The 15,065-nt window shown below is 44.8% G+C and overlaps 3 protein-coding genes across 3 annotated transcripts; 1 reads left to right on the plus strand and 2 right to left on the minus strand.

Moving 5' to 3' along the window:
* The first annotated feature begins 980 nt into the window (after positions 1 to 980).
* Positions 981 to 2,633, plus strand: LOC107278857 (amino acid transporter AVT6A). The gene is made up of 2 exons (XM_026020488.2): positions 981 to 1,604; positions 1,752 to 2,633. The coding sequence occupies exons 1-2, from the start codon at positions 1,552 to 1,554 to the stop codon at positions 2,317 to 2,319; spliced, it is 621 nt and encodes a 206-aa protein (XP_025876273.1). The 5' UTR covers positions 981 to 1,551; the 3' UTR covers positions 2,320 to 2,633.
* Positions 2,634 to 4,033: 1,400 nt separating this feature from the next.
* Positions 4,034 to 5,232, minus strand: LOC4347131 (uncharacterized). The gene has a single exon (XM_015755227.3). The coding sequence runs from the start codon at positions 5,173 to 5,175 to the stop codon at positions 4,171 to 4,173; it is 1,005 nt and encodes a 334-aa protein (XP_015610713.1). The 5' UTR covers positions 5,176 to 5,232; the 3' UTR covers positions 4,034 to 4,170.
* A 3,387-nt stretch (positions 5,233 to 8,619) lies between these two features.
* On the minus strand, positions 8,620 to 10,199 carry LOC4347132 (beta-1,3-galactosyltransferase pvg3). The gene has a single exon (XM_015755260.3). It carries the CDS (start codon positions 10,153 to 10,155, stop codon positions 9,214 to 9,216), a length of 942 nt encoding a protein of 313 aa, XP_015610746.1. The 5' UTR covers positions 10,156 to 10,199; the 3' UTR covers positions 8,620 to 9,213.
* Positions 10,200 to 15,065: the final 4,866 nt, after the last annotated feature.

The raw sequence follows: 15,065 nt of genomic DNA on the forward strand, positions 1-15,065 counted from the left end.
CGGCTTGCCCGGGCAGCCAGGGTGGGTCAGCCCTGGGGCATCTTGCTGAGCGCATGAGCCTTTACCATGGTGTGAGTGTGATCGGATCCGAGGATGAACGCCGGCGTCGCTGGGTTTGCCGGACCGCTGTCGATGCCGCGGCTGATCGAGAGAGCTCGAGATTGGGTCAGTTTGCAAGAGTTTCAGCACCAATTTTATTTCTGTTGAAGCTGAAGTCTAGCTAAACTTTAAAAGAAAAAAAAATAGAGCGGGGGCTACGACACTCATGAAATGAAATAAAGAGGGAGAGTTTGGTTTAAATTGATCCATAAGGCCATTCCTAACCCAATGACTAGGATGGTGTCCATAGTATTAAATAAGCTGTCACATATGATGAAAAATGATGTGGCAAGTGAATAAATAAGGAAAGAGAAAGAAACCATGTCTTGCATGAGACATGGTTTCTACACAACATCCAAGTCATCATATGAGATAAGTGGCATTAAATTTATGTTTGGAATAGTGGTGTTTGCATTAGAAAAATAGTGTCTAGTACTAGTTTCTTAATGATGTGAAGTTTATAAAAACTATGTCTAGTCTTGGGTTGGAAATGGCCTAACTCTACTTAGAGTTAAAATAAATTTAGGAGCTGGGGTGCTACTAATCAGGCCTGACACGTAGCGTGAATCGTGATCGGGTCCGTGACGTACGCCCGCCGTGTTTCTGGGCCAGATCATGTTGGGTTGGGTAGAAAGGGTTAGCTTGGTTTGGGCCGGACATTTTAGCTGGGCTAGGTTGTTTAGCTAAGGAAAAAGTACACTGAAGGTCCCTCAACTTGTCATCGAATTACAAAATCATCTTGAACCGTAAAACCAGATATAAAGCATCCCTCAACTTATAAAACCAGTACAAATCTCTGGCGGTTTTAACTCCGGTTTTGTCTGATGTGACAGCTGACTCAGCATGGGACCCACGTGTGCCCCACGCGTCAGCCTCTTCTTCCCCCTCCCCTCTCCACCTCTCTTCCTCTCTCTCCTCTTTTCTTCACGGACGCCGGTGGGGGAGCAGCTGCACGGCCGGCAGGCGGCGGGGTGAGGAGCCGCGCGCGTCCTTCTCCGGCGCGGTGTTCAACCTGTCCACCACCATCATCGGCGCGGGCATCATGGCGCTCCCGGCCACCATGAAGGTGCTCAGTCTCGTGCCGGGCCTCATCCTGGTGATGCTCGCCGCAGTGCTCACGGACGCCTCCATCGAGCTCCTCGTCTGGTTCAGCCGCGCTGTGGGCGCCACCTCGTACGGCGAGGCCATGGGCGACGCCTTCGGTGCTTTCGGCAGGGGGATCCTCTAGCTCTGCGTCATCGTCAACAACGTCGGCGTGATGGTCAGCTTCACTGAACATTTCGTTGTGACTCTAATGGCTTGTGTTCTTTTTCCCTGGGATGAGTTCAGATCCACTGAAATACACGCCGGCCGTGTCGGTTGCTCTGGCCGTCGTGTTCGTGGTGATCACTGTCGGAATCGCCACCATCAAGCTGATGAAAGGGCAGATTCCGATGCCTAAGCTGTTCCCTGATGTTCATGACTGGAGCTCCACCTGGAGACTTCCCACTGCAGCTCCAGTTCTTGTGAGTTGTGACTGCCTACATTTTCCATTACAACGGTACATTTTAATTACCAGCTAAGTTTGCATTTTTCTGTGGGAATGTGATTAACTTGCCACTGCATTCAGTGCACACAATTCACAACGAGCTCAAGGACCACTCCCTGATCAGGCCAATAGTGCGGGCGTCACTGCTACTCGGCTTGGTCGTGTACACCACCACCAGCTTCTTCGGCTTCCTCCTCTTCGGCGAGGCGACGCTGGACGACATGCTCGTCTTCCCCATCGTGTTCCGCGCGCTGCGATTCAACATGGACGGCCTCCTCTTCCCCTCAGCGAGGCCCTTCTCCTGCGACAACCGGAGGTTCGGCGCGATCACGGCGGAGCTCCTCACGGTCATCTTCCTCGCCGCCAACTTCGTCCCCAACATCTGGGACGCGTTCCAGTTCACTGGGAGTAGCTGCACGGGCGACGACGTCGACTGCGGAGGCGGTGGCGACAGCTGCCTCACGGCCGTAATCCTTGTGGCGGCAGCCGTGTCTCCGATGAGGCCGCGCTCCTCCAGCGCGAGCTCGACGCCGGTGGCGGGGAAGAAGGAGAAAACGGCGACGCGGTGGTGCTCGCAATCCACCGCGCCCCGATGTGAAAAGGCTGCGGCGGGTCACGGAATGCCGCCGCCAGCGCCGCCAGCCCGCCACCACCAACGCCCAACTCTGTCTGGGCCATCGCTGGCGACGTGACCCCCCTAGCCCCACCACCAGTGGCTCTTGCCCCTGCTTCGGCCGGCCGGCATGACCGGCGAATTAGAAGAGAATTGGAGAGAGAGAGAGAGAGAGAGGACGGGAGAGAGATGACGTGTCATCATGTCATGTGGGGCCCACGTGGGTCCCACGCTGACTCAGCCGTCACGTAGGATAAAACCGGTCTCAAAACCACCGAAAGCTCTATTATAACTAGTTTTGATTAGTTAAGAGACGTCATATATCTGATTTTGCAGTTGAGAGATGATTTTGTAACTCGATGACAAGTTGAGGGACCTTCTGTGTACTTTTTCCTTTAGCTAACACACACGCACGGAAGATGGAACGGTGGGAAAACACAAGTACCAGTACTCCCTCCGTCTCAAAAAAAAATAAACGCTGGGTTTCCATATCTAATGTTTGACTGTCCATATTATTTGAAAAATTATGAAAAAAAATTAAAAAGATAAGTCACGTATAAAGTATTAATCATGTTTTATCATCTAACAATAATAAAAATACTAATTATAAAAAAATTTCATAAAACACGGATAGTCAAACATTAAACACGAAAATCTAGGATTTGTTTTTTTTTTGGACGGAAGAAGTATTGGGCCAGTCGCTTTCCATCCGCTTTTCACAACCGGCAAAGACGGTGAGATGCGACCGCAAACTGACTACAGGACGACAAAGTTGTGTGTTCAGTTGTTCACCACGGGTGTCTTCACAGCCGTACTGCTAAGTCAATCCCGAAAGCTTCGGTTGTGATTCAGAAATATGACGTGTTTAAATCCAACCAGAATAGTTCGTATCAAAATTTGAATTTGCGGCGGCGGTGGCCAGCGAGTGCGTGGTCAGTGAGCACGCGGCTGGCGAAGCGGAGCGGAGCGCCGGCAGAGGCCGGCGGAGTGGAGCAGAGCGGTGGCGACGGCGATAGGCTAGAGCATGGCCAACGGAGCAGAGCGGAGCGTCGGTGGCGGCGGGCTGCGTGTCGATAAGATTGGAAAGGAAAGCAAAGGAGAAGAAAGAAAAGAAAAGAGAAAAATAAAAAAAGAAATAAGATATGTGGGCTCTATATTTTTTTTATCTCACTTATATGTAGACCTTATATTTTTTTTCTGACTAGAATGAAATCAGCGAAACCATCTATATATACTATCATGGGACCCTTGATTGCATGGTTTTGAACATTTGAAGGGTGAAGAATTTTGGAATTAGGGATTAGGGCTGTCATACAGACTCGACGAATAGTTAAGGAATGGTAGGTGAACTTATTCCAAGAAGGAACGAGTGGGAAAACTGTAAGTGTTGGGGCAGTCGCTTTCCATCCGCTTTTAACTGGAGTACGTGCAAAGACGGTGAAATGCGACAGCAAACTGTCTACAGGACGACAAAATTATGTGCTCGGTTGTTCGCCACGGGTGTCTTCACAGCCGTACTGCTAAGCTTGCTGACGCCCCGAAAGCTTCGGTTGTGATTCCGAAATAGGACGTGTTTAAATCCAACCAGAATAGTTCGTACCAAAATTTGAATTTGCGTCTTAGTAATTTGAAAGTTTTCAATTAGCTGTTGTGAAGAAGCGGAATTAACTGACGGAGTGAAATCATCAGGAGAAGCAAATGGCTGCATTCCCCCGCTACATATTGCGACCTGTGTGCAATGATTGTACTATTAATTCGCTTTGGCTCAGCCACGCTGTCAGCTCGCAATCAGATAATGTAACCAATTGCTAAATAACAAATTCCAGAGAAAGAATGTGAATGGCGTACGCTACCATGGCGGAATCAACCAACGTCGCCTCAACAACATTAAATAAAAACAATCAGAATATACAAAACAAAAATTGATCGATCATGGGAAGTGGTACAGGTTGGACGGCTGGAGCCCGGCGGTGACGTTGAAGTACCTGAACGCCGCCGCCCACCGGCGGTTGTCCTTGAGCATGTGCACGAGGACGGTGTCCGGCCGGAAGTTGTCCATGTCCCAGTTGAGGTCGTACATCCGCGGCCTGAGGCTGTACCGGTTCTTGCCCCGGCGGCCGATGTTGAGCCATTTCCCGACGAGGAGGTCCTCGGGGCCGTGCGTGTCGTTGTACCGCAGGATGTCCTCGTTGGTCGACACCCACGTCGCGACGTCCCAGGACACGACGTAGCCCATCCCGTGCATGAACTGCATCGGGTCGTCGCCGACGGCGAAGCCGTAGCCGAGGTAGACGTCGTCGCGGGGCTTGTGCCGGAGCTCGTCGACCAGCGCGGCCACGCGGAGGTACGTGTCGTCGTCGGTCTTCATCACGTAGTCGTAGGGCGACGACGCGAACATCCGCGGCACGGAGGAGAGGTACTCGTGCGTCTTGCCGTCGTTCATGTTCTCCGTGCAGTTGAGCACCAGGATGTCGCCGTGCCGCGCGGCCTCCAGCACCACCAGCTGCGCGTCCACCGGGTCGGCCACGCGGCAGAACACGAAGCGGACGTCCACCTGCGCGACGCCGGGGGGCACCGCCGGCTGCAGCGCGTACGCCAGGCGCACGATGTTGCGACGCTCGTACCGCTTCGGCGTCGTCAGCACCCCCACCAGCAGACGGAGCTCCGGCCGCACGACGGCCTTCGTCTCAGCAGCAGCAGCAGCAGCGGAAGCTGCATCTCCACCCGGCGTGACGAGGTAGCCGTCGGCGGTGGATGGGCCGGCGTGGCAGAGGACGCCGAGGCCGTCGGAGCGGACGTGGGAGGAGCCGAGGCTGGGGACGACGAGCACCACGGCGAGGAGGCCGAGCGGCACCAGCAGGAGATACGGGGTGCAGAGCGAGGCGGTGGCCGGGAACCCGTGCGACGACGACGACGACGACGATGCGGTCTTCATCGTAAAAATCTCGCGGGGAAATGCAAGTGCCCCTCGCACGATCGCGGCCCGCGCGTTACTCGAGCTATAGCCGTACTCGACTTATAACCAGGCACGAACGCGCGCTGGTTTAGCGATGTGGGACTAAAATTTCAGCATTTTCCCCCTCTCTCTCTATCTCGTGTCAAAAGCGTCGGTGGAAACGAACGGTTCTTCGCGGAAGAAGTCGTCGTGGCAATGGCAATGTGGCATCACCCACGGGAGTACGCGACACGGGCTCGATCGATCGATCGTCGTCGAGGCTGCCGTCATCAACGGCGACAAGGAACCTTACTCGATAAGTTTACTGGATAATTTTGGGTTGTCTCGTGCCACATGACAGGGGATGTTTCAACGGCCAACGCCATATGGTAGGTGGCAGACGGCCGGGGATATACCCCAGCCCTCCAGAGCTCTAGTTTTATCGCCAATGTATGGAAGGACAGCTCAGGGGTACATCGAAAATTCGAAAGGGATTTGATTAAAATAACAAGTACACAGTGAGCAATCATTCAATCATTCATGCTGAGATTCGAGGCATCCAGCTTCCAGCATGCATTGTTGGCGACTTGGCGTGATCGTTTTGAGTTCGGGGGCGGCTGGAACAGAAGAAGGTCGCTGGGAACAGGCAAGCTTGTCGGCTACTACTACTTGCGCGATAGATATGCCCGGTGTGTGTTCAATTGTTCATGACATGCCTGATGCCTTGGCTGGAGGACGATCGAAACCGAGATCTCACCAACTTATACAAATGATGGTAGATTAATAGGCAGGGAAATTGACAATTCTTGCGGATGCTTTTGCCTGTATGATCGCCTTAATTTGAGATCGTGATTTTTCAGTGAAAAAATCGATTTCGTGCAACTTCGAAACGTTGAGGGTTAATTGGCTAATGCAGCTGGTCTTCTGTTGAGTAATTCAACATAAGAATTCTACTAGCAGATCGATATAGTGTTGACCTGTTCTCTCTATTTTGTAAATATAAAGTTTAGACCTTTTCTGGGTATATGGCATGTGTTATGGCAAAGTCGGTCAGACTGATCATACAGTGAAACCAACTTGGTCTGGTCTTTCTTTCTCAGAATACAACCTGAATGTACGCGTACCCATGCATGTCTACTTCAATTGATTAATTAAGTTTTGTACTTTCTAGTAATATACGGCATTGTTTACTTTTGGATATGATATTTGACCATTGATTTTATTAAAAAAAACCTAAGTAATATTTATTTAGTTGTGATTTGTTTTATTATTAAAGGTTCCTTAAGCATGACTATATATATTGTTTTATGTATTTATACTATACGAATAATCAAACATCATGTCTAAGAGTCGGCTATGTTATATATTAAAATCAGAGAGAAATAGAGAATATATACTAGCTAGTAAAATGTTGGATAGCAACATAATTGCGACGGAGGTAGTATATCTATTATATTATTAAAGGAATTGAAAAAGGAGCCTCCACATTCGCTCTCATGGTCTAGAAATTCTCACATTAATCGGACAAAAAGAAAAAACAGAGTTCATATAGAAATACAATTTAGAAATAGCTGAAATTCGGAATTAAAAAATAAGGAATATTAGAAGAGTTGACTAGAGTCCATATAGAAATACAATTTAGAAATAGTTGAAATTCGGAATTAAAAATAAGGAATATTAGAACAGGAGACTAGAGTCCATATAGAAATACAAATTAGGAAATAACTGAAATTCGGAATTAAAAATAAGAAATATTAGAAGTAGAGTATAGAGTCCATATAGAAATACAAATTAGGAAATAACTGAAATTCGGAATTAAAAATAAGAAATATTAGAAGTAGAGTATAGAGTCCATATAGAAATACAATTAGGAAATAACTGACATTCAAAATTAAAAATAAAGAATATTAGAAGTAGAGTATAGAGTCCATATAGAAATACAATTAGGAAATAACTGAAATTCAGAATTAAAAATAAGGAATATTAGAAGTAGAGTACAGATTCCATATAGAAATACAATTAGGAAATAACAGAAATTCGGAATTAAAAATAAGGAATATTAGAATTAGAGTATATAGTCCATATAGAGATACAATTAAGAAAAAAACAGAAATTCGGAATTAAAAAAAGGAATATTAGAAGTAGAGTATAAAGTCCATATAGGAATTTAAAACTAACTAAAATTCGGAAAAAAAAAGAGTCTCCATGTTCACTCTCATGACCTAGAAATTCTCATATTAATCGGAGAAAAAGAAAAAGCAAAGTCCATATAGAAATACAATTTAGAAATAGCTGAAATTCGGAATTAAGAAATAAGGAATATTAGAAGAGGAGACTAGAGTCCATATAGAAATACAATTAGGAAATAACTGAAATTCGAAATTAAAAATAAGGAATATTAGAAGAAGAGTATATAGTCCATATAGAAATACAATTAGGAAATAACAAAAATTCGGAATTAAAAATAAGAAATATTAGAAGTAGAGTATAGAGTCCATATAGAAATACAATTAAGAAAAAAAATAGAAATTTGGAAATAAAAAAAAAGAAATATTAGAAGTAGAGTATAGAGTCCATATTGGAATTTAAAACTAACTAAAATTCGGAACAAAAAGGAGCCTCCATACAATTAAGAAAAAAAATAGAAATTTGGAAATAAAAAAATAAGAAATATTAGAAGTAGAGTATAGAGTCCATATTGGAATTTAAAACTAACTAAAATTCGGAACAAAAAGGAGCCTCCATACAATTAAGAAAAAAAATAGAAATTTGGAAATAAAAAAATAAGAAATATTAGAAGTAGAGTATAGAGTCCATATTGGAATTTAAAACTAACTAAAATTCGGAACAAAAAAGAGCCTCCACGTTCGCTCTCATGGCCTAGAAATTCTCACATTAATATAAGAAAAAGAAAAAGCAGAGTCCATATAGAAATACAATTTAGAAATAGCTGAAATTCAGAATTAAAAAATAAGGAATATTAGAAGAGGAGACTAGAGTAGTTATTACACATTAGTAGTTTCGTAAAGTTATTGCAAAATTTAAAATTATGTTGTCATTGTAATATATTTTAATAATAAAATGAGAAAACATATATGCTATTATACGTGAGAAAATATAATGATGCTAACCGCGTAATCTGCGCGGGCCACCATGCTAGTTTTTTTTTTTGAATGCCAAAAGAGGTAGTATATGACATGGTACATACGGAGTACCTTCTATTAGTATCTTCTCAAGCACCGTGATAGAACAAATGTCCATCTATCTCGAGGCAACAAATTGCTCACCTTAGGAGCCAAACTACCGAATGTATAATAAGATCGTAGGTTGTGATATACAGGTTTAATGCTTGAGAATGCAACGGACATTGCTCCAGTCAAGGTTAAGTACATCTTGCACTATTGTTATGCACTTTTCTTTTGAGTGAGACCACCAAAAACAACATAGGAAATCCCCAAAATTGATATGGCAAAGCTATCTGAAATATACAGCCTTGACAAATTACGTTTTGCAAGAGGAGTACAAGCAAATTACAGAGCTAATAACAAGCAGAGCAAGCACATTCCACTTTGGAGGCTACAAGTCTACTACAGCTTCACCCTGCGGACCACTTGCATCAACCCTAATCGTATGAAGAAGATGGATACAAACTTTGAGTTATCATATCCATCAGCCGGCGACCCCCCCATCTTGAATGCTTTCATTTCCTCCACACGCGGACACACCGTGCTGTTTCTCATCAATCCGCCAATTACAACCACACCTATCGTTGTCACGAGGCGATCAATGACGAATCGATCGAACAGGATCAACCCGATGATCACCAAGAAATCGAGCAGCCGAAATCGAATTTGAGCGAGTCAAACCGAGGCACAGCTCGCGCATCCGTGTTCGTGCACCGCACAACCAATGCACGAATCGAATTAAACCCGTTAAAGAATGTGTCGAACGATTAGTTAATTAGAATTAATCAAACGGGGAAGAAATTAACAAACAACAATTATGGATCATCGAAGAGGTGATCGATCGATCGATCGATCATGGTGAGAGGTGGTGCAGGTTGATCCCGGCGGTGACGTTGAAGTAGCTGAACGCCGCCGCCCACCGGCGGTTGTCCTTGAGCATGTGCACGGCGACGGTGTCCGGCCGGAAGTTGTCCATGTCCCAGCTGAGGTCGTACATCCGCGGCTTGAGGTCGTAGCGATTCCGGCCGCGTCCGGCGAGGTTGAGCCACTTCCCGACCATGAGGTCCTCGGGCCCCTCCGTGTCGTTGCGCGCGAGGATCTCCTCCGCCGTGGACACCCACGTCGCGACGTCCCACGACACGACGTACCCCATGCCGTGCATGAACGGCATCGGCTGGCCGCCCATGGCGTAGCCGTAGCCGAGGTAGACGTCGTCGCGGGGCTTGCCGCGGAGCTCGTCGGCGAGCGCCGCCACGCGGAGGTACGTGTCGTCGTCGGTCTTCATGACGTAGTCGTAGGGGGACGACGCGAACAGGCGCGGCACGGAGGAGAGGTACGCGTGCGTCTTGCCGTGGTTCATGTTCTCCTCGCAGCCGCCGAGCACCACGACGTCGCCGTGGCGCGCGGCCTCCAGCGCCACCAGCTGCGCGTCCACCGGGTCGGCCACGCGGCAGAACACGAAGCGGACGTCCACCCGCGCCCGCGCCGCCGCCGGCTGCAGCGCGTACGCCAGCCGCACGATGTCGCGGCGCTCGTACCGCTTCGGCATCGTCAGGACGCCGACGAGCAGGCTCAGCTCGGGCTTCTCCTCCTCCTTCGGCGCCGCCGGCGCCGCGACGGTGTAGTCCTCGGCGCCAGCGCTGCGGCGGGCGCAGAGGACGCCGAGGCCGCCATCGGAGCCGACGCGGGCGCCGTTGAGAGAAGGGAGCAGGAAGACGACGGCGGCGAGGAGGAGCAGCGCGAGCGGGGCGAGGAGGAGGTAGGAGTTGGACGACGCCGGCGCCTTCATCGCCATGGCCGCATGCAAATGCAACGGGAGACAACGTGGTTGGTAGGTGCAATGCAGAACGAGCTGTAGTAGCTGTTATACGCGCACTAATCAAGCTCACGTAATCAAGAATTCCATTAAGAAATTCCACTGCCTAACTTGGTTTTTTTGTAAACAAATCGTCGAACAGAACAGCTGACAAGACAAGAGTTCTTTCTAGCTTGACGCGATGCGCTGGCCAGTTAGAACTCGCCACGTGCAGTAATAACAACACCCATCGCTTACCTTTTAACTTATCTACAAATAAAACTTAATATTGAATTTAATTTTAGAGTTTTCAATTATGATTTATTTTTTACATTGATCTTTTAATCGCCAAGGACGATATATATATGAGTGTGTGTAATAGTTTTATAGCTTTCGAACGATTAAACAGAAAACATCTTCTCTTTTTCTTTTGACAGAGACGGTTGCTCTGTCTCGTTATTGACACAAAGGTTAAGTTAATCACGAAACGAGTCCATATCCCATAGAGGTTCAGAAATGGCACGTTGAGCTGTCGCCGTTCAATAATAGCAGCCGAGTCAAAGGAGAGCGTGAAGTGCCGTTCACGACGACGGCTTCCCCGCTGCGAAATGCCTAGCCTTACCGGTGAATGATCGGATCAAACTCTGAACAGGAATAATAATAATAACAATAATGCAGAGAAGTTTCTGAATATGAGGCAGAAAAGAAAGCCATATGGTCCCTAGTAGTAGGGTCGAAGCCTGTAGTATACAGATACCAGTATTAATCAAATTTTAGTCCCTGAGTTGCCGTGCCGTGCTGTGCTATGCTCGCACATGCTGATGGCATTGTTGTTTGTGTTCATGGCTCTGAAAGTAACGGGCTACCAAGAACTGATTCCAATCAAATCGCACATCGCTGTTTCATGTGACGAATCCTGGTCATGGGCTGGTGTCATCTCCAGTCGTGTTTCGTCCAGAATTTGTACCGCGTTTTCTTCCTGTTGCTCGTCATCTTTGTGCTTCTCGGCTAAGTAATTACTAGCCTGTACGAGCAGAATTGTTCCACGGCGAGGAGCCCCCGTTTTCAAGCCGTGCTCCCCGCGTTTCTGGAGACAAAGAAAACTTGTCGATACCCAACAGTCCTACCTGATTAGCTCGAAATCAATCGACAAAAACCGGTGAAATCCGAACAAATTTTGCAGATATATACACTGAACCTTTCCCGTATTTAGCCGGCTTACTGCACGGTTTCTCAATTCGAACCGACTTGATAAGATTGATAACCGCGACCGATTACTTACCGTCATAGGAGTATCTTTGAGACCCTGGTCAGGTCAAAGGTCATCGGAAACGACTCGGAAAATTAAACCTCCAAATTCACAAGTCTCCATCCCACTGGTCCCTGGACATGGAAGAGGAGGGGACCGGCCGTGTGTACTTGTACACGGAAGGAACCAAGCAACAGCACTGTCGCCGGATGGAGTTTGGTCCCGGAGGAAACTGATCGATGAAGCTCCAAGACTCCAAGCGCCGGCGACATCACACAGCTCGATCGATCGGCAGCAGCAGCAGCTACAGAATATAGATGCGTCGCGTAGCAAGCTGAGCTATGCCGATGGGCCCTGTGGCACTAACGGTTGCCAAGAGAGGGGATTCTAATCACTCGAGATGATAATGTAGTGATCGATAGGTCGCAATAGGCGCCAAAGCCACCCGTATAGCCTAGTGATCTTTAAAAAAAAAAAATCTGAATTACCCTTCTTACTATCGTGGTGAATAGCAGATATTCAGGTCCCGTTTGATAGAGCTCTAAACTCCAACTCCCAATTCTAACTCCAACTCCAGTAAGAGCTGGCTCCTATACGAGCTGAGACGGGTATAGAAAGTATTTGGCTAGATTACTCAGATCCACGCCACCACATCCCTCGTCGCCATTTTGTCGAACACCTTGTAGACGTCACCCTACTGTTGCTGCCGCCAGGCAGCCCGCGAGCCGCCGCTGCTGGTCAGCCCCCGCATCTCCTCCGCCGCCCCGGGCCACCACCTATCGCCACCGCCGCCAACGCCTGCCGCCGCCAACGCAAACGCCGCTATCACAGCCACAGCAAGACGCCGGAGGAGGATGGGGAGGAAGATGGAGAGGAGAGACAACGGGAGGAGAAGGGTAGGAAAGGGTAGTTTAGTGGTATTTTTACGTAAATACACTAAAAAGGTAGTGGTTCTTTTGAGGTGGAGTGGAGTTGTGGAGCAGCAAAAACCCAACTCCATCCCGTAGTATAATTTTGTGGAGCAGCTCTGCTAACTCTGCTCTAAAAAAATAAAGAATATGTATCTATCGATGGGGGATACCCGTAGACCGGATAAATAGGGTATTGGGGTACGTTGGTATGAGGATCTACATGATACGACATCAAAACAAACAAGGAGACAAAGATTATACTGGTTCAAGCCCCTCGTTACGTAATAGCCCTAATCTAGTTTGTATGAGATTGATATGAAAAATCACAGAGTACAAAGAGAACAAAAGAATCCGGCGTTACTGGCGAGATCCTTCTCTAGATGATTCGATGAGATCTCCCGGCAAGTGGGCTTCGCGTCCTCCCGCTCCGTAAACTATGGTGGGGGTGTTGGTGTTGTGATACAATGATCTGAACCCTCAGGCGGCCTTTTATACCGTGAGTTGCCTTAGTCTCCAAGTAGAACTCAGAGACAACAAACCCTGCACGATATAGAATAAACCTAATCCTCTCTGAATAGGACTCTGATAATCACTTGCCCATAAGGATATTTTCCATAATATCTTGTAAATTCCCTTATCGCATACGGAAACATATCGTATACATGAAGGTATACCGTATCCGTATATTCCATAAGGCGTGGGATATGAGGTATGCCTTATCCGTAACCATGACAGTACCGTTTGGCACAGTTCTCCAGATAAGCTGGAGTTGGGAGGTAGAGCTGTGCCAAACGGGGCCAATACCATCAACTTTTCATACTAGACAATTAACCCCCTAACTCCTGTTTTAGATGGTTTTGAACTGGGGAGGTTAACGTGGCATTCCAAGGTGTCAAAAAAATAAAAAAAAAAGTAAGTCAACAATGGCTGTTAGCAATATTTAATAAAACTAGCATAGTGACCCGCGCAGATTACGCAGCTAGCATCATTATATTTTCTCTCATATAATAGCATATATGTTTTCCCCTTATATTATTCAAATATATTAAAATGACAACATAATTTTAAATTTTGCAATAACTTTACAAAACTACTAATTACTAATTTGTAATATTCATATTGTATTTTATATACGTGTTAGTTATTAATTATTTTTAATATCAAATTTCAGTTATTTGTAAATTATATATATTCCTATATATACTCTAGACTCGTCTTTTAATATTTCTTTTTTTAGTTTCAAATTTTTTTTGTAAATTGTATTTCTATATAGACTCTATGCTCTTCTTCCAATATTATTTATTTTTATTTCTGAATTTTTATTATTTCTAATTGTATTTCTACGTGGATTCTAAACTCATCTTTTAATATTATTTAATTTTTAATTTCGAATTTCAGTTACTTCTAAACTATATTCCTATATTGACTTTAAACTCTTCATCCCATATTTTTCTTAATTTCAAATTTTAGTTATTTGTAAATTATATTTTTATACGGACTCTAAACTCTACTTTTAATTTTATTATGTTTATTCTAAATTTTAGTTAGTTTTAAATTCCTATATGTACTCTATACTCTACTTCTAATATTCCTTATTTTTTAATTCCGAATTTCTATTTTTTTCTTAATTGTATTTCTATATGGACTCTATACTCTACTTCTAATATTCCTTATTTTTAGTTCCGAATTTCAGTTATTTCCTAATTGTATTTCTATATGGACTCTGTACTGTACTTCTAATATTCCTTATTTTTAATTCCGAATTTCAGTTATTTCCTAATTGTATTTCTATATGGACTCTATACTCTACTTCTAATATTCCTTATTTTTAATTCTGAATTTCAGTTATTTCCTAATTGTATTTCTATATGGACTCTGTACTCTACTTCTAATATTTCTTATTTTTAATTCCGAATTTCAGTTATTTCCTAATTATATTTCTATATGGGCTCTAGTCTTCTCTTCTAATATTCCTTATTTTTTAATTCCGAATTTCAGCTATTTCTAAATTGTATTTCTATATGGACTCTGTTTTTTCTTTTTCTCCGATTAATGTGAGAATTTCTAGGCTATGAGAGTGAATGTGGAGGCTCCTTTTTCTATTCCTTTAATAATATAACTAGCTAGGTGGCCTGCGCAATTACACGGCTAGCACCCAAACAAAATCATATATTTTTTTAGTATGATTTTTACTTAAAATTTATTAAATAGTTATCTCATTGTCTTAAGACTTTGAAAGACGAAACCTTATCATCCTTATGTTTCTAATTATATAGTTTTTAAAAGTCACACCAATTGCTACCCCTTATGTCATCTCCTTCTTTATTTGCTTGCTCGATCTACCATTATTTCTATTCATTCTTTTTGGAACCTTTAAAAATTGGATTTTATAGTTTTTAGAGTTTATTGTCACATTGGATTTCATTTTTATAATATCAAAATGTCCCGTCAAACGTTGCCATTATACTCCTCTACGGCCCGTCCATTGTCTCTTCTCTTTATTGTCATTGAGATTTTAAAAATCGAACATAATTATTGTTTGGGTTCATTTTTACTTTCTAAAAGTCCCGCCAAACCGTCAACGGCTTTGCCATTGTACTCCTCTACGGCTAACCCGCTACCTTACTTCTTTATTGTCATTGAAATTTTAAAATCGAACATGATTATCATTGGTTCTTTTTTACTTTTTGGAAGTTTCAAACCTTTAAAAATTGGACTTGTAGTTTTATTTTTTATAACTTTTAGAAGTC

Source organism: Oryza sativa, chromosome 9 (assembly GCF_034140825.1).
Source record: "Oryza sativa Japonica Group chromosome 9, ASM3414082v1".
NCBI lineage: Eukaryota > Viridiplantae > Streptophyta > Magnoliopsida > Poales > Poaceae > Oryza > Oryza sativa.

Excerpts from the sequence above, each read along its gene's own strand:
- LOC4347131 (XM_015755227.3), bottom strand. The coding sequence starts at position 5,175 with ATGAAGACCGCATCGTCGTCGTCGTCGTCGTCGCACGGGTTCCCGGCC.
- LOC107278857 (XM_026020488.2), top strand. The coding sequence starts at position 1,552 with ATGTTCATGACTGGAGCTCCACCTGGAGACTTCCCACTGCAGCTCCAG. Across the intron at positions 1,605-1,751 it reads CCACTGCAGCTCCAGTTCTT|GCCAATAGTGCGGGCGTCAC; the intron begins GTGAGTTGTGAC and ends CTCCCTGATCAG.
- LOC4347132 (XM_015755260.3), bottom strand. The coding sequence starts at position 10,155 with ATGGCGATGAAGGCGCCGGCGTCGTCCAACTCCTACCTCCTCCTCGCC.